The sequence below is a fragment of the Dromaius novaehollandiae genome, chromosome 4, assembly GCF_036370855.1.
Source record: "Dromaius novaehollandiae isolate bDroNov1 chromosome 4, bDroNov1.hap1, whole genome shotgun sequence".
Taxonomy (NCBI): domain Eukaryota; kingdom Metazoa; phylum Chordata; class Aves; order Casuariiformes; family Dromaiidae; genus Dromaius; species Dromaius novaehollandiae.
The window spans coordinates 52,764,839-52,784,646 of NC_088101.1; the positions used below are offsets into that span (position 1 = coordinate 52,764,839).

Here is a 19,808-nt window from a genome sequence, read left to right on the forward strand (position 1 = left end):
ACTCCTCTATACCACAGCTCGGCTGCTTAGGCGAGGGGCTGCTGCTGAAGTTCATTACTTTGCCCCCTTGCATTCATTTTAGGGTAGAGAGCACATCTGCAAGAGGATCTGAAAAAGTAAATCATCTGTCAGTGATAATGATCACAAGTCCCAAAATGCAGTGTGTTTTGAATGCACTTGGGAAATGATGGGTGTCTTGCAGAATAGTTGAAAAGAAAGTATCCTTGCTGTGAAGGGCTTTCCATAGCACTTCAGGTGGAACAGAAGAGGAGAATAATGAAACAATAAGAAAAGGGTCGATGCAGAAGGAAATGTGGGGGGGAAGAAGAGATGCTTACAAAAATGTGTGTTGTCATAGGAGACTTAAGTAATTAACGTCTCTTTTTAAAATGCTGTTCCCAGTTACTCTTAGATGTATAGAAATGTTGCTCCTCAGCTTTTTTTTAATCTTATGATCACTACTTTTTATAACCATTTTTATCAGTCTTTGTGGTCTTTGGTTGTAGGTTTCAATGTAATACAATTTCTTCCATTTTCGAAAAGTGATGAAGTTGGATCTGTTTCAGAATTTGAAATTTCCATTCTGCACAATGGTTCAGCATTTCTTTCCCTTGTGGATCAGAATGAGGAGTTAAAATTTCAAAACTTCTATTTATTTATTTATTTATTTTATTTGGTGAATTTTTTTTTTCTGAATAATTCATTTTAGAAGCCTTGAAATGACTTAGTAAAAGGCTTTTAACTTTATATTTCAACATATGCTGTCTCAGTGAAGCGACTGAGTTTCTTTCTTTATAAGCCTCAGGAAGTTGATTTATATTTTTATAAAGCATTTGACCAGAAATGTTAATCAATTTTAATCTTTTCTTTTTTAATTTTTTTTAACAGGGCAATGTAGAATGAAGTCAGTTAGTATTTCAGGCAGGCAAAGTATTCATTTTAAGTTGTTATGCTATTATTACATTCTTAGTTCATTGTCATAGTGCCAGGGAGCTTTTAATAGTTTACTAAGCAGCCAAACAAGCAACTGTCCTTCAAAGCAGAAAGTAAGAAATAATGGAGTCCCATGACTACTTTAAACTGCAGGCTTGCAATGACAAGTGAGGTATTCTTTTTATATTGAAAGTCTGAGATTAGGATGTCTGGTAAAGAAGCTGCTCAGATTCTCACGTACGTGATTTACTTTCCCCCTTCATGTTCAGTTATTCCTCTGGTAGTTACAAACTGGGTAGGTTTTTTTCTCCTATTCTCTTTTTTACACCTTGTTGGCACTGCTGAACATGGCGCATGTGTGCTTCCTGAACACCTCCCGCTCCCTTCTGCAGCTCCAGGGACATCTGCCACTAAAGCATCAGTAAAACTGGTTATGCGCAAATATTGTCAAAAAGAGAAGTCAAAACAGTAGAAAATGGTGTTGCTGAGAAGTTTGCAATTACAGTTATCTGGGTTGTTGCTTATAAATACAGTTTGGAATGCCATGTTGTTTTTGAAGTTCATGCTGTCTCACTAATCTACTTTCTCTCTTGTATCTCCAGCTCCTCTGAGCCTCTAGTGTACTGTCAGCATTGTTGTCTTCTGAGCTCCAAAAATCTTACCACTTGCTTTAACTGTGACTTTGGAGTGGAGACTGAGTTCATATGTTAAGAAAAGGTTGCCTTCAGTCTGCCACAGCCGAATTATGATAGTTCACATAATCAAATCCACTTATTTACTGAGAGACAGGTATTATTAGTTCAAGGTTCGTGTATAGCTAGTAACCTGACTCTCTGAGCAATCCACTTACAGGCTTTGCACAGTGACCGCCAGTAACCTCTCTTGGGTGCAGACTTCTGTAACATCACCAGCCTTTCTCTCTTTGGAGAGAATTTTAAACGCAAAGAATAAGATCTGCACCCTATTACCCATGAGGTTGTTGAGGAGGGGGGTGGGGAATTAAGTTTGTGCTCTGCTGGTATGCTTTCCCCTTTTGCAGATTTTGCTATTTATTGATTTGTTTCTCCTTTTAGTGTTTGACTACAGCTATAGAGATTACATCCTGTCCTGGTATGGGCAACTCAGCAGAGATGAAGGGCAGCTGTACCAGCTGCTATCTGAAGACTTCTGGGAGATTGCCAAGCAGCTGCGACAGAGGCTGAGTCACATTGATGTAGTTAAAGTTGTCTGCAATGATGTGGTGAAAGCTTTACTCACACACTTCTGTGATCTTAAAGGAGCCAGTGTCAGGTAAAAACAAAACTCTGCTTTTCATTAGAATTTTCTGCTTGTCTCTTTGCTTTTATATATCAAAGCAATGAAGACTGGAACATTTCGATAGACAAGTGGTAAGGAAAACAGCCCATGCTTTTTACCAGTTTTAGATATCAAGCAGACTTAAGGGTATCTGTAAGACTTGTGGAAGGAGACACCTTCCACTCTTTTCTTAGAGCTCACATTTGCCGCTGTCTCAGTCTCATCCATGAGTCCTTGGCTCACTGTAGGAGTTGGGCAGTTTGAGCAGTTCCCACAGGTTCTGTGAACCTGCAAGGGGAAGGAGGGAAGCACTCTGAGAGCATTTAAGAAACAAGAACAGTTACTTGCACCTTTTCCAAAAAAGCACAAGTGTTTAATTCCGTTGAATTTCCCAATTCTTCTAGCCTCAGGAGACAAAGCCTCGGGGTTTCTGTCAGTGGTCTGTCTTGCAGTAACTAGATACTTTTACTGAAAAAAAAATTACTTATCTAGATTTTCTTCCTCTGTTTAGGTTGTCTAGCTAATTCCATGAATTTTCTTTTTTGACAGTGCTCTCTTTATGCACTTAAAAAGGTCAAGTTTCTCCTAAATACTACAATTGCACCCCAACTGTAATTGCAAATGGCCACTCATGTGTCTACGCTGCTCCCTGATTTGAGTGAACTGTTCATGTAATTCTGCTTGGAATTTGGGCTCATGTTTTTGCTTACTTGCATTTCAGTTACCCTAATTGAAGTGTGCTTTGGTCATTCACTTGGGGATTTTATACTATCAGGCTGTTTTGCCCACAGTTAGAGCCACATAGTTTTAACACTCCTTTAGAGAAAAAAGGATAGCTGTTTTCTGTCCCTGACCAGTCTGTATGTTGCCATTTGCACTTCTACCTGTTCTGGAGTAGAAGGCAGAGTTAACGTATTCCTGGCAGATGCCAGCTTTATGTAGTCTAATACATCAGAAATAAAGCAGAAAAGAAACTAAAGGGTGGTTTCATTCAGGAAAAGAAGAAACTAACTTGTATGCGTATTGCAATAGGTCTTACACAGGATTCCTGACGTTGCATTGTTTCAGCTCCAGAATATGATAGAAATCTGTTGGTCAGGTAAAGTTCTTAAGTGTGCTCCTAACTTACCAAAGAAAGACTAGAAAGAAAGATTTGCTTTGGGGCAAAGTTTGATTTGAACAGCCCTCTAGTTAAAGGATGGGGATGGTGTTTTTTGTTTGTTTTTTTTGTTTAAGCGTAAACGTTCTCCTATTTGAAGTCGGGGACATAGAAGATACAATGTCAAAATTATTAACTATTATTAATGCTGATTCTTGATTACATTCATTACCTGCTGAGAGTTTTGACCACCTCCACTAGATCTTTGCTGGATTGTTATTTGCACTATGTGGAGCTAAAATAAAGAAAATCGGAGTATTTTCCATTTAATTTTTTCCGTTTGAAGGGTTAAATGCACCTTAGTTAATGTTGAATAAGGCAGGCTGCAATAATATTGTAATGAAAAATTCTTATCAGGAATTAATGTGATAGTGGGCTTTAAGAAAAACAACAACAAAAACCAGAACACACAGCTGTAGCTGCAGATCTTGTATAGGTTAAAATTGGACACATAGACTGTTCCTGCCATAGCCTAAGGCTGTGGGCTCACAAAAAGAAAACACTATAGTGTTTGCTGTGCTAGAGCCTGCTGACATGTTAAACTATGGGCTGGGAAGTACGAAGCATGTCACTTACAGCTTGGAAGCTAGAGTTCCTTGCAAAACTTTCAATTCATGTATATTTACAATTCAAATACAGAAAACTCTTTGTTAGCTGGGGAACACAAATTTAATTGATCTAACTTTGCTTTGTGTCCCCATTTTAAAAATTGTAGTAAGTTTAAATTTGAATTCAGATGTTTTTCTCCCAATGTCTCTAAAAATGAACCCAGTTAGTTTTGGGTGAGGACTATTGTGGAATAGAGACTGTAATTAGAGCAAGGTATATTTCCTGTTGTGGTGCTCTTTGCAACAGTACATCTTGTTTCCACTGCTGAGTTTTATAATGCAGTGTGACAGCAAAGGGCATTTTGTCTGCTCTCAAGCAGTTTATGAAGTTTTCAATACCTTTTTTTTTTTTTTTTCCATTCTCCTATATGTCAACAGATAAGTGGTGAAGTTATGAAAAGAAACCATCCCTCCCCAGGAGAACAAAGATGTCGGTTTCTGCACTGTGAAGTTCACATATTTGTCAGGGAGTTTGCTTTGGCCATAGAAATCTATCTCTTGTTACATCTCCACCTTCACTGACTAGCTTCAGCCTGTGTTATCTTGTAATCAGGATGCCCAAGGGGATGAAAATGGGCTGCGACCTCTCCGAGTGAGGCAGGTGGGATGCTTCAGTCCCTCACCTTGCTCTTGCTTTCCCTCTGACTGTACAAGGCTCCCCTTCATAATAACTAGCTCAAGGCAAAGGGCCAGCAGATGCCAACAGATGAGAAAAGGCTTACTAAAATAAGGGAGATACATGAGGAGAGTGCAGGCTATTTCCCCTCTGGCCAGTGGGAGGCAGGGAATGAGGAGGGAGAGCCTGACAGCATCAGATCCCTTCCCCTTTTCTTTCGCTCTGTTTCTTCGGTTCTTTGTAGGTGACTGCCTTTTCTGCTCCTGCTAGACACTTCTGCAAAGCAAAATAAAGGCAGAGGCACTCCTTTAGCTATGGGCAGGACATCTGTGATGACACAGAACCGTTAAAGAGGTTGACAAGATGACTCAAACTTTTCTTACTTGAAACATGGGAGGGTACCTTGAGATCCAGCTGGGGCTGAAAAGGGCCCTGTCACTTTTCCAGTTGTGACATTTGCAGCAATTTGGAATGTTTTAGGTAGGAAACCATTTGATTGCTAGTATTAGTTCAGCACAGAAATGAGGTCTGATACTTTTCCTGTGTCCAAAGTTTACTGGCTTACAGTTTTGAGATAAGGAAGAAAAATCAGTCTTGCATTTGTTGGTAGAAGCCATTGCTCCCTTCTCTGTTGTACTAACCTGGAGTGCATTTATGACAAGATTAGCCAAGTGCATCCTGCGGGGCAGACTCCTGCAGTTGCAGGAGGGTAGTGTTTGGTGATTCTTGTTTTATAGCTGCTTTTGTGCCTTTGTTCCCTCATGTCTCATTCAAATGTTTTTCCTTGGCTACTTTAAGCAGAATATAAACAAGCTGAATCGTAGCAATGCCATTTGATATTATCAAGGATGGATCATGTGCTGAGCAGGGTGGTAAATAATGTAGGAAGTTTTCTTGTTGGAATCTGGTTGCAGCATCATCTGTGGTGACAGTGTGCTTTCCCATGGGGCTAGCTTTATCTGATCTCTGGAAGGCATTCTTTCTCTGGGTCTGCTAATTTGCAGTATTGGCTGGAAGCAAGAGGCATATTCCTCTGGATGAAATGCACAGTCAGAGTCTGAAGGGCTTAGCAATGTAAAAATGAACAGTAAATGTCTTTCTGTGAAGTGGTCCACAAGGAAGAAAGAGGAAGTTTCCTCCCATTTACTGTGGGCTAATAGTAGCCACATCAGATACTTGTACAGAACTATTGACATTTGATAAATAACACCTGGGGCTGGTAGTTGCTAACCTGCAGTGAAGGCAATCCATAAAATGAAATTTAAAGATTGTTAATCTTTGCTTGTCCTTGAACCTCCAGGTTCTTGAATAGGTCTCAGTGAGAAGAGGCCTCAGTGACACTGTGATTTTCCTACATCGTTCAGTGAGGAGTATTCTTTTTTTTGTCTTAAAGCTACAGCTGGGCATCTTGATTCCAAAGGCAGAAGAAAATTTGTTTCTGCAGCTAGGGGATTTGTAGTGTGACAGGCTGCTTTTGGCAAGTTGACTGTGCCATGATATCTGATGGGATGCTCAGCCGCATGTGTTTTGGCCTGGATTTGAAGCTGAAGTCATGACTTAGCCCTCGAGGGCTACAGGCTACTTTCAGTCATGATTCAAAACCCATATTTAAGGGCTCTAAATTCTCAGGAAGCATGAAGGGGAAATGTGGTAGAGGAGCTGCTCTCTGATGAATGATCAGTATGACAAGTAACTTGGATGTTTAAGTTTACAGGGTGCATATTTTGATAATATTACCTTCATTTTCTGTCTCTTCCTTCCTCAGCCCGTCAGTAATACAGCTCAGTTCTCAATTCTCTTGGCTCCATGTGAATACCTGTAGGGCATGTAACTGCTGTATTATTGTGCTTACTATATTTATTACAATATGTAGTATGATGTAGCACTTAGAAAAAATAAAACGTGCTTTCACCCCAAAGTAGTCAAGGATGGATTGGTACAAAGGGAATTTAGACACTTCAAATTTCATTTGGTTAATCCCATACAGGCAACCAAGTTGTCATGATAGCTACTGCACACCTCCCACTGTTCTGTTTTTTTTTATAATTCCATTTGCCTCCCACAAGCTAGGAATACCGAGAGCTGCTTATCACTCTTAGCCTCTGGAAATGAGTATCAAGAGGATTAGTTTGAATTTGTAGAAGATTGTTGCAATGAGAACAGATGTGTGAAAGTGCTAAGAGTAAAATAGTCATGAAAAGCCAGGTTGTGAACGCATTGGTAAAGTTAGCTCATGGGTAGCGTCAGGTCTGAAGCCCTCCACTACCTTTAAACCTCAGTGAGGGAAGTCTGGGCAAAAAGTTTCATAAAGTTTCATGGTTTCCTGTTTGTGACCAAGTATTTTCTAGACGCTGCAATAACCGTAAGGGCCTCATTATGCTCATATGGATCATACTGCATTTCGTAAGTCTCCCCCCTCTCTGCCCCCCTCTCTCCCCACTTTTTTTCAGGTGTGTTTATGATGTTGGTTTATAAAGGTCTAAATTCATTTCTTTCATTTCTTAGAAAGTTCAAACAGATCAACAATTTTAATTCTGCTGCAGTGTCAAGAAACTTAGAGATCTGAGGGCGATACAGGTAAAGAGATGCAGGCTGCATGTGGTTCTGGTAGTTCTCAATCATTTTAATGAAAGTGCATGATGAGTGTTGAATGTGCTGATGAAAATCATTTTGAAGAAGTTGCATGTGCACTTCAGCTCACAATTGCACTGATTGAGACTTAAATGTAGCTTCATGAGACTCTTGAAATACTGAATAAAGAAATGGCAAGACTGAATGAAACATTTTGAGTTTTTCCTGAGAAATGATCCTTACGTAATTTCCTGTAGAGTTGTTAATGTTTTGAGGACTTTGTCCTTGATGTTATTTATTTACTCACTTCCTATTTCTGAAGCAAACAGACAGATTTATCATGTCTGTCGTCATGAGGTTCCTGATCTCTCCTGTGCACATCTCCTGGTCAGTGTATTTATTTCTGAGATTCCTACCTTGGACCAGTAGTGCTGCCAACTCCAAGCATGCCAGGTCCGTGAGTTGGACGTTCTAAATGATAATTTTGGTATTGGTTTTTAATTTTTTCATCCCCCTTTTAGGAAACATATTATTAAGTTCTCCCACGCGGTCATGAAGGTTGAGTACATAAAAATAAAGACAGTGCTTCGCATCAGGAGCTTGTAAAAATTAGGAGTTTCTTGATACTCTTGACTGTATTGAGCCTTCACAACGCGGGGGGTTACCAGACAGCCCTAGTTAGAACTGTAGGTAGCTAGAGGGGACCCTAGATGAAAGAGTTGTTTCCTTAAGGTCCTGGTTTTGGTAAGTCTGGAAGTCCAGTGATAGCTGGTAGTCCAGTATTAGAGAATTGTTGTGGATGCTGCGTTTCTGAGAAATGAGGAATTATTCGTTAAAGAAGTGTTAATATAGGCTCGTATTTGCTAAGCTATAGCTTAGAATGAAAATTATGATAGTTTTCTATAATGCTAGTTATGTTTTAAGTGCTTGTCTTCAAGAACACCAAAGTAAATCTGCTTTGCTACTTTCCTTTTCAAAGTGCTGCGTAAACTCATAGGTTTGCAACAATAAGGGACAAAGTCACCCAGTTGCCCATTCAGTAGCTGCGTGCAGAGATCTCACGGCAGGGGATAGCTTCTGTGACTGTCGGTTTTGGCCCCAAAGTGTACTACTTGGAATAGACTCAGTACAAAAATGTTCACTTTATCAGGCCCTGTTTACAGATCTTTATTCACAGGCTGTTTCCTGATCTTCCACTGATTTGGGGGCAGTTAAAGGAAAGCTCTTTGCTTTCTGAAACTATGAAATTACATCGGATAGTGTTAAAAAATTCAGAGCATGCTTGAAGAATTCCTAAAATGAAAATTTCTAGAAAGAAGCTCACACAAGGTTAATGCTGGCTTTGTAGCTCATGGGGAAGTAAAAAGTGATGATCCATAAGCATGTGTAAAGCATGAGTTCTGTCTACTGTTTTAAATCACTGAAGTCACCTGCATCTTGGTACACCAATATATGTCACTATTACTTCAGTCTTGAGTGTTGAAGAAGATGCAAATGAATTAAGTTCCCACTTGCCATTATTTTTCTTGTGCTTAAAGGAAATGAGATAAGTCTGGTTTACAAAGCTTGTGTGATGCCTGTTTTGCAGCTGTTTGCCACTGTGCCAGGTTTATATTAGTTCACTGCACATAGTTGTGCTCCGAATTGATGGATAATTGGCTAGGCTTTCAAAGCTCTCTATAAATATCTGCACGCAGTTTTGGTTAAGAGTTTTCTGTGATTGCTGAGTGGCTTATTGTTTGGAAAATCCAACCACACAGTCCTAATAACACATATGTCCAAAATTGGATAGAAAGATAAATAATACCTAGATTACTGTTTGTGTTATTTAATAGCGCTTAATAACTATTGATGCTGCAGAGATGTAGTGGTGCTCTGCTTCTTGGTGTGCATGCTTGTGGGTTGCAGTTAAGTTTCTGCTTTTCCTGTTGGTCACTGCAAAATGAACAGTGCCTTCCTTTGCTCTTAATCGCATTCCCCCGGAGTCAAAGATCTAGGTTGGCTGTCATGCCCTAAGAATATGCGTGAGCAGGATGTCTTAGCTTCTGCTCCATGTTCTTTATTGCCCATCGTTTGGAAAGATGGCAGCAAAGATGACAGACTTGGCTCTGCGGCTGAACGGCAGTGAGGATTCTTTGTGGTGTGTTTGCTCACTGCTCCGTGGTTTTATTCGTAGCTGCGAGAGGGAAGGCTGAGTTACGTGGGACGCTGTTTTCTGGGCAGACCTTTAGTTGACACAGCATGTTTTCCCTACAGGCTGACAGTGGTTAACATGGAGGCAAACAGCAGTATAATGTGTAACATATAAATGCAAAGGAGGATCTAGGCCTCAATGTCTCTGTCTGTCTTACCGCTGGCAGATAGATTTATGCTGTTATGCTTCCCATTTCCCTTCCTGCTTTGGGTCTCCGCTTTATTTCTCTTACCCAAACAGTGATGAAGATATCAGGATTTGCTGGTACAACTGTTTGGTACTGGTCTGCAGGACTTGTTTAGAGGCGAATTTCATGGAGACTTTTTTTCTTTATACTTTTCACAGAAATCTCATAGGGATCTGTGCCTTCCCTTTTGCTTTTTAGACCACATTTTATGCACAGTTTGGTTAGGGAAGCAATTGAAAGAACCCCTCTTCCAGAGATCCTCCTAAGTAATAGTGATAACTCCAGAAAAAAATGAAACTTTTCTTAATGATCTGGAGAGTGTGCAACTTCCCTTTCCCCTTTCATTCCTGTAGGCAAAAACATGTTAGATAAATTAGATGGATAAGATCCAAATATTTGCCATTCTACTTGTTTATTCTGTTCAATTTTCTGTTTGTTTCTGTTGACTATGTACCAGAAAAGTCCTGGCATGGGTCCAGCTCAGCCAAGCTGTATGTATTGGCTGTTGACTGTGAATAGATTTGTACAAGAGGGAGACTGATTATGAAAAATAGCTTTTCTTGCTTGGAGGATAGTCTAGGTGCAGTTACTATTCCAGGGTGTTTGCAGTCCCTAACAGGCTGGAATTCCTCAGGAAATTCTTGCCAAGGGTGGATGGTTTTAGATACTGAAGACAAAGATGACTTTAATCCCTGCTTAGTGAAATCTTGTGTGTGTTACTGCTCTGCTTCATGCTTTGCACATGTTATGAAAGCGTAGTTAGATCTCATTGTTAGGCAGGACATCCCATGAATAAGGTGAGAGTGCCCAAAAAGGAAGGTGTGTGTGCTTGTGTTCACAGGCCAAATGCTGCCATTCCCCTGTGTGAAGGCAGTCATCTTCACTAAGAGGTAGGATTGGCCAGTGGCTTTTAGTTCTGACTCCATATCATTGCTATTTATACATGGGAATCTGTTATTAGGAGAAGCTGGTCAGCTCCCAGCCAGCTGATGTTCAGGGTGTGGAGGTGTGTTCTTTGGCCTTTAGCATATGCTTCTAGCAGTGTTTCTAAGTAGCTGACTTTGGGTGGACTGACCTGTCTCGAAGAGGAGAGTCCTCTTTCCCAGTAAGAGGTGGCTTTATACAAATGGCCCAGACTTTCTGTCTGCCTGGGACCCGTCTGGTTTTGGATAAATAATGAATGCTTTTAGGGAGCATGTGACTGAGGTGTTCAATGCAGAGTAGAGAAGGCTGTAGGATGTATCTGGGTTATGCAAGAGGAATGGAAATGCTTTGAGGAAAATAGCCAGAGAGGAGATCCTACCAGAACAAGATAAACAAGCTTTCTGAGCTGAATCAGCTGCACCACCTGTGCTGGCTGATAATGAGGACTACACTTCATCTTCAAAAACTATTGTTTCCCAGAAGAACAAACAAGATATTTCACCCCAAGCTGTTTCAGTGATTTTGTTTTGAAATTTGTCTAGCTTCTAACAATTAAAAAAAGCCCATCCATATCCACATTTGAAAACAAAACATTTGATTTGCAACTGAATAAAATATTTCAGTCAAATAGAAACAAAATTCTGCTTTTACTTTCTTGTTCTGAAAATCAGTTTAAAAGCTAGTTTTTGGTCACCTGGAAACAACTGATTTGTATTATTAGAGTAGCAATGGTGGTGTTAACCCATCATACCCACTCCCTCCGGGACTGACCCACCAAAGCTGGTTGTTGCATACTGTCTGTCACTAGTGGTGATACAGTGGTGTCTTAACTGAAGTTCCTTGCTTGAGTTTATTTAATTTTTGGTCACTTGTTCATGCACAGAAGCAATAGGACTGTGAGTAACAGCCAGTTGATTCTAACCAGAACAGCAGCTTACAGCTCTGGGAAGGGGATGGACAGTGCAGAAGAGGGGAGAAGGTATTGGTCCAAGACGTGAAAGATCTGGGCCTTTGTAACACCTTCGAGCCTTCTGCTGAAGCCCCAGTCCTGGCTTCCTTTGGGGATTACTGTGGCCTCTTTCAGGTGCCACTGTGCCTGTCCTGCTGGACCCATTGGCATGGTCACCTTTGCTGTAAAACTAGCAGGTGACTGAAGCACAGGAGGCACATGGCCGTGAGAGAACTGCTAGGGCAGCTCGTCCCTATTCCCAGGGCCATTTCTGTATGAAGAGGAGGTGTTGCTGGGACCAGTCAGGCGTGCTCCAAAAGTCCACAAGACCACTGGCACCCACAAGGAGAGGGTGAGCTGACTTGATTTTCTTGGGTGCAAAAGCAGTGCAGGGAGTCTGCAAACAGCACAGCTAGTACTGTCGGTTTGTTCAGCAGCCGCTCCTGCAGTGTGTTGCTGTGCCTGCGTGGTGGTGCGCAGCACTCACCCAGTGCTTCATGCTGCAGTAGTGGCACAACTGGCTATTAGCTTTAAAAGACTCTGCCTTGCCATCTTCTTCTGCAAATGCACCCACCACAGTTGCTAGGAGTGGGAGGATCTATTTGCCTGTCTGGTGGTAAGAAAAGGAGTATACTAGTATCGTGAGCTACTATATGATAGCACAGTGTACCTGTACTAACTCCAGGACTGATTTAATTCCCAGAAGTTAAGAGTCTATTTCTTTTGCTGAATATAAAGTAAAACCGATGAGAAATTTTGGGTTTCTCCAACTGACTGAGAGTAATCTCCCACCCCTTCCTGAAGCTGAACCGTAGTTAGCAGAACAGGTGAGGATTGTGAGCCTGCGGAAGGGCAGGCGAGGTGAAGCCTGACTCTGAGGCACCGAGGGTGAGGAAGAGGTAAACTGATTCTGTTCCCAGGATTGTTCCTTGCTTTCCCCCACTGCCCATCTCTCTCTTTTTTTTTTTTTTTCCTCCAAATGATGATATATTAGTGTAAAATACATGCATGTTCCAGCCTCAGCCTGCTGATCAGAGGACTCAGCTTGAGACAAGTTCTCCTCCCTTTTCCCTGGATGGCTCTGTTAGTTCTGCATGCCCAGACACTCAGCTTCAGGAAAGTGTCGTCTCGTGGGAAATCTGTGACTTGGTCACGAGGTGACTCTGCTGGGACTTGGAAGACACATGTTCAGTCCCATCAGACTGAAAAGGACCTGAAGTCCAGGGCGTCTTGTTGCTTTTGGGTGCATGTGCTGCCTGCATGGGCATTGCCCCAAGGGTGGGCAGCACGCACACTGAGCCCTTAACTCTTCATGCTTTCGAAGTTCACATTTTGTATACTCCACTGACTGAGACTGTCACTGAAATGGTCAATTCTCAGTTGCCAAACTACAGAGAATGACTCGTCTGGCTGAGTTTGTCTTTGCCCTTTGGAAGTAATGTCATCTTTCTCGGTTTGCCGTCCTGATTCTAACCTCTCTCTATTTGTGATTTTTTTTTTTTTAATCTCTTTCTAAATTTGTTTCCCACTTCAGCTGTAGATAGCTGACAATAGCAAGTACGTTACTGTATAGGTATCTTTCACAGAGCCATTCAGTGTAGTCTGCAGTTGGCAGATCGAAAACTGCTGTTCTAGGAGAAGTCAGGTCAAACAGGCCAGATATTTAGTAGAAGAATTTGTTTGCCAGAAGCAAAAGTTCATAGCTTCAGTGTATAACATCTAGACCCATTTTTCAAACTAGAAATGATCCCAAGTACTCTGCTTAATAGTGCAAGACTCTACAAGACTGTGTTTTGAGTCTGTCTTGTCAATTGTTTTAAAAACTTGGAGAAGATTTCACTGTAAGAGTGATAAGGAAACAGGGCTTTCTGTATTCAGACAGCCTTATATGTTCTACCAGTTGTTGGGCTTCCTCTATTTGATGTAGTTTTAAAATACAGTGTTTCTATTGTGGCAGGTGAAAACACTGATAGGACGAAGGGAATTGGAAGTGTGTCTTAATGTAATCAGTAAGCAGGATTTGAAAAATACATGTCTTAAAATTGAAGTTACTTATCTGATAATGGATATTTTGCATATTTTGGATATTTTAACAAATAGTGACTAATCATGATGCAAGTGGTGTTATCCTTTGAATTATCTTTCTCTCTCTCCTTGTTTCTCTTTCTCTTGCTCTTTCTCCCCCCATTTCTCTCTGTTTCTCTTTCTCTCCGTCCCCACCTTAGGCAAGAAGATCCACCGAAGCCCTTTTTGCTGCACCCATGCTTGAGGAGCTCTGATGAAGAAGTAAGATTCCTGCAAAAATGTTCTCAAATTCTGGTGTATTGTCTCCTACCCTCAAAGGATGTCCAGTCTGTCAGCTTGCGCATAGTCCTTGCAGAAATACTTGCAACAAAAGGTAGATCAAAGATCAGAGATGATTAATGACTTGCACCTTTACAGTATAAGTAATTACAGACTTCATTATGTATAAGTCTTGATGCTGTGCTTTTAACCTCTGGAATTTAATTTCTATGATAACCAGTACATGCATAAATTAGACTTGCACAGACAACTTAAATCCAGAGCACTGATTAATTGCGGGACCTGATGCTATAAGACAGCAGAGTATTTCATAGCATTTTATTCTGTGCTTATCTCTGTATATGTGAGACCAGTAAGACACTTTACATTCTCAAAATTAAGCATATACTTAATGGCTCTCCTGATTTGATACCAGGCTGTTTGGCACCTCTCAGGATAAAAACGTATTTGTCCAGTCCATTCTTGTATTTTTTTTTCATTGAGGAACCCTTTTACAGTCTCCAGTAGCATTATTTTTAGTGATTGTATGAATAATCCAGACCTTTTTATGCTTTATTTAGATATGTAGAATCCAAGACTTAACGATCTGATTATAACTGAAACAGGATACCAGATGTAATTGCTTCTGCAGACTTTCATTTATCCAGCAGGCTTTTTTTTAATTGAGGATTTTCTATTTTGTTTTCTTATTTTATCAGATACACTTTAATCAGATTATAAACATACTAGTCATTTTTTTGTCACTGAAGTCAACATTTGGAAGCCATGAAGTCTCAAGTATGTCATGCAATTCAGTTCTCACTTGTAATGGCTGTTAAGTGTAACATAGCTTTCAAGGCACAGAGCAGAAAGAGCAAAAACACTGAATTTTCCAATTTGGGCTCAACTTTATGAATATACATCAATTTATGTAATAGCCCAGACATACAGTTTTCTCAGGAAGAAAGGTACTTAGTCTTGAATGCACTATGTAGTCTAGAAGTCTGATTCCTTGGGATTTTTATCAGCTTGTATATTTTTGCTTTTTAATCAAAATATTCTGTTGACATTTTAAGAACAATAGTTTTTCCTCAGCATAAGGATTTTGTTTTAAAATATTTTTTCTCTCCAGTACTGAAACCAGTGGTGGAGCTGCTGAGTGATCCAGATTATATCAACCGAATGCTGCTCAGCCAGCTGGAGTACAGAGAACAGATGAATGAGCATCACAAGAAAGACTACACATATGCTCCTTCTTATGAGGAGTTCATCAAGCTCATTAGCAGCAACTCTGATATTGAATTCCTGAAACAGCTGAGGTATTTGATGTTTCACTGTAGCTTGTTCAAAACTAAATATGCTTCTTATGCCAATCTATTGCTGAGATTTGAATGAACTGTGATTTTCTTTTTTTTCTTCTGTGTGTTTCTTCTGTGTGTTTCTTCTGTGTGTTTCTTCTGTGTGTTTCTTCTGTGTGTTTCTTCTGTGTGTTTCTTCTGTGTGTTTCTTCTGTGTGTTTCTTCTGTGTGTTTCTTCTGTGTGTTTCTTCTGTGTGTTTCTTCTGTGTGTTTCTTCTGTGTGTTTCTTCTGTGTGTTTCTTCTGTGTGTTTCTTCTGTGTGTTTCTTCTGTGTGTTTCTTCTGTGTGTTTCTTCTGTGTGTTTCTTCTGTGTGTTTCTTCTGTGTGTTTCTTCTGTGTGTTTCTTCTGTGTGTTTCTTCTGTGTGTTTCTTCTGTGTGTTTCTTCTGTGTGTTTCTTCTGTGTGTTTCTTCTGTGTGTTTCTTCTGGTGAAGCAGAGACTGTAAGGATAAGCCACAACAAATGTTAAATCTCTAATACAGTGTGCTTTTTAGTTGGGTGGCAAAAAATGTTAGAACATTTCCACTACAACTGATGGTAGTATACTGAAGCTTATTCTGTTGTTGTGAAAGGCGTACCAGATACCAGACCCTTCTTTGAGTCTTGCCTTTGAGGAGTTGGATGGAATAATATGTTGAGTTTGCACTAGTATGTGGTATCTCCTTGATATCTTTATGAAATATGACTGGCCTTAGGCATCTGATGGCAGTGAGCCATAGCAACACCATGGACACTGGGCATTCAGAGCAGCTTGCTGTGATGCTGTGGTACGGAAACAGGGATGTAAGTTCCAGCACATTTTACCGCTGGCTCAGACATTTTCCTGGATTGTTACAGGGAGGTGTTTCCCAGGCGCATCCTTCTTAAATGCGGCAGTGAACTCCGAAGAATTCTTTAAGGAGCTAAAGAAAACACTAAGCGCCTGTATATCGTGAAACTATGTTTAATGTTCTTTACTTACGCAAATAGCATCAGCTCACCTTCATAGAAATTTATCCCCCCCCAACCCGCCCCCCCCCCCCCACACACACACTTCAGATGACTACTTCTCTTCTTGCTTCCAACTTCCATCATAAGGTATCACTTGCATCTCAGGCATGCATGCCCAAGCACAAAATGTTTATGCTTGCCTTATCTTTATAGCTGAGCTGTCTCTCCCCTTATTTCTGATGCAAGTGAAGGGATAAGAAATAAGCCCCTGGGAAGCAGGCAGCAGAGATGCTGCTGTGGTGGTATCTCTCTAGATGTCCTTGAGCTGGTTCTGTGGAGCACACCAAAGCATTAGAGGACTGCTGAAGCCATTCACCAAGTGTCAGTCCTAATCTGTGACTGCCAGCCAGAACTGTTGTGGGATATTTTTGTTTCTAGGGTATTTCTCCTCCTCCCTGCCTGCCTGCCTGGATGGAGGCCAGCTTTCTCTCTCCCTAAGGGGCTGCAGGAGCCTCTGAAAGGCGCACACACACACTGATCCCATTTGGCGCCCTCTGTGCAAGCTGTTGTCACCCAGGCCTTCTCTTAGACCCAGCTTGATCAGCCTGACTGATGGTTTGCTGAGAGGGAGCATACGGGCTGTATAAATAACTTTATTCTTTTTCTTGTTCTTCTCTCTGACTCTGAAACAACTTGCATTTCTGAGACAGGAAAATGCATTTAGGTGATAGAGTGAAATGATTTTGTTGCTTGGCTACTTATTGTTCATCTGCTGTAAAATTTGCTCTTTACTGTGGGCCAGTGTGCTGCTACTGAGAGCAGAAATTACTCTCTATTAGACTCTATCTAAAACCTAATTGACATCATATTTATTAGCATAATAACACTAATGGATCTGCTTGTTTCAAAAGAAACCCAACTCTTCTGTTGTTGTTCAGGCACATTAATGCTCAGTGTGCTCTCTTTTTAGCTGATAGGTCACTTTAAATTGTGTTCTCTAATATCAGGTGGCAAATTTGCTTTATAAAATAATGTGGTTTTGGCTGCACTTATGTTTCTGCTTTCCCATCTGTGCAGTCCAACTACCATCATCTTGAGATGTGTTCTCATACAGCTGTAGAACATTGATAAGTCTGAGCTGATTAGTATTTGGATGGGATACATCTAAGAAATTTTCTCTCTTTTCGAAGAGAAAAGGTAATTGATTTTGGAGGCAATGTTCTTACTTTTTCTGTTAGTATAGAGTCAGTCCCTAGGATGGTAGTTAAAGAGCACTCCACTGTTGGAGGGAGGATTCCTGTCCTGTTTGGTCCCCATCACTATGGGAGCACCTAGAGACGTGACAGCCTGTAGCCATGTCTAATTTCTGTGGTACATTTTGCAAATTTTTCATCATTTACCAGTGAAAGTTTAAAGGCTTATGTCTGGGAAAACAAACAGTGGTCTGTATAGGGATGAACAAAATAAATATTTCAAGCTGTAATTCAACAACAATAAACCACAGGAAAATATATAAAGAAATAGTTAGAGAGGAGGAAATAAATAAGTTATTGTGCAGTTATAATCTAACCTCATCCCTTAGTTTTATTGGAAGGACAGGAGGGAGAAGAATTTTTCCAGTTTTTCCAGACAGATAAGCCATTGGCACGTTGTATTCATCCATGTTTCCCAGTTAGATGCTCTTCTGGGTAATAATATTCTATTTATCTAAAATTCCTTTTCTTGATTTTATTTGGAAATCATTTTTCAAAGCCTGTCTTAAGCCAGTGCATGGCATCTGTGTGCTTTAAGCTGCAAAGACTATATTACCATGAAGCTTTTTGCTTTGCTCCTATTAGTCCTAATGTTGCCATGTAACAGCTTGGTAAAAAGCGTATTAAAGTGGTAACAATTTTCTCTATAAGCTTAGCTTTGAGGAGGTTTATCCCAAGGCACTGTGGTTGCTGAGAAGCTTTATATTTCTTTGAAACACCCCTGCCATGCTTTATCTTTGCAGATGAATATAATCTACTTACTAAAATAAAGGTAAAACATATTGCTGAATTGAAAGAAGCTGTCAGGCGCTGATGACAGAGTTCCTCAAACTCTTGCCTGGCTGTGAGTCAGGAAAGCTCAGGCTCTTGGGCGCTCTGCGATATGTGCGTATGTGACCTCTGCAATCTCACAAGGCATCCTTTCAGGCTGGTTCCTTAACAGCGTTTTACTAGACTTTTTCTTCTGAGGAGAGCCAGGTATATGCTGTTGGGAAGGCAGGCAAGCATCCCCAGCTGGATCAGCAGAAACTCGTGAGCCAAGAGCGTTGTTGCTTTTGGCCGGGGGATCTGAAATGCGTGGGAGGCTGCACGCCCCGCGCCTCACTGTGAGCAAGCCCACTGCCGTTCTGCTTTGCAAATGGCTTTCCTCAAAAGGTTGGTGGTGATACTGGGATTTTCTAACTCCTTTCTCTCTCCCTTGTTAGAAGCCCTTGCCTAAAGAGAAGACATCTCATATTGCTTATATGGATTCTATTTTTTAGTACTTATTTAAACTATGCAAGAACTGTTTATCATTAATTTTGGAGAGATTTTTGAATTCTCAGTTCATTTTTAGCTATAGGAGGTCTCTAAGTTTTGGTTACTTTATCTCTTAACAGAATTTCTCTCTTGCTTTGTAGAAATATCCCTTTTCTTTTATAAGTGACATCTTGGGAAGCTGGTATTTGTTTAGAAGAAGTCATATCTACTCAGATTTGCTGATTTTTGAGGAATGATTTTGTAACTTTTTTTTCTTTCATACCTTTATTTTCTGAAAATTTGCATAGGCGCTTTACTTACAGCTTTTCATTTAAAAGCAAAAAAAAAAAAAAAGCTTTTGGAGAAGGGGAGATTATATGGCTATCTATGGACATCCCTCAAAGTCAATTTTTATAATATATACCTTCCAATGTTGCTCGTCACGAAAGGAGGCAGAATTTTATTTCTGTTTCATAAAATTTCCACAAAATTTGACGTCCTCATTTCTTTCAAGAAGGAAAACTTACATAATGAAATTTCACCTTCATTTCTCCTCAGATTTAAGTTAGCATGTGGAAGTCTGCTACAGATAAGGAGGAATAGATTAATTCTTCCATGTCAGAGAGATGAAACAAATTTAGTTACTCTGTCAGAGGAAGGCTAGAGATAAAAGGCTTAATGAGTTAAAAACATGGCTGAGAATAAAGTGTGATAAGGAAATAAACTGGTGGATAGTTTCCATTCTGTTTTAAAGATCAGCATTATATTTATTCTGTTATTTATTAGTATAGCAGCAAAAGGTCACTAGGCAATTCGTCATAAGAGATGGTTATCACTGGCTCAGTGTGTCATCTTTTACTTAAGAATTGATGGAAAGGAATGAACATGACAAGGATTAGGGAAAGAGATAAGAGAGGGAAGGTACAAATAATGCCTGTGTGAGCCCATGCTTTCAGGTTTGTCATGAACAGTTCATTTTTCTAAATAAAATAAATCACATTAAAACTATCTGAGATGATTACTTATCAGTACCACAGAATATTTAACAGCTAAAATTTTCAGGGGAAACTTGCCAGGAGAAAGGGTAATAATCTGGCTGGCCAGTGTAGGTAGGGTGGTTTTTCTGTGATGCAGGAAAGCAACTGGGTTTGTGACATGCAGCACTGTAACCAAGCAGGTATGGCCACAGTCCTGTGCTTAGGAGGAACAGACTAAATAGTATCTCTGAGGCCGTAAATTAGAGCATCTTCCTTACTTGAATGTAGTGTAATAAAGAACAGCAAAAAAGAGATTTTTTTGTTACCATATT

General features: G+C 40.3%; 1 protein-coding gene across 4 annotated transcripts in view; it reads left to right on the forward strand.

Annotated features, from left to right (window-relative positions):
* The window catches only part of SNX25 (sorting nexin 25), a 91,024-nt gene that overhangs the window by 20,513 nt on the left and 50,703 nt on the right, over nt 1–19,808 (forward strand). For all 4 annotated transcript variants that reach the window (XM_064511046.1, XM_064511048.1, XM_064511045.1 and 1 more), the window contains exons 3-5: nt 2,007–2,223; nt 13,663–13,835; nt 14,853–15,039. In XM_064511046.1, coding sequence (XP_064367116.1) covers nt 2,007–2,223; nt 13,663–13,835; nt 14,853–15,039 — 577 coding nt within the window. The remainder of the gene's footprint in view (nt 1–2,006; nt 2,224–13,662; nt 13,836–14,852; nt 15,040–19,808) is intronic.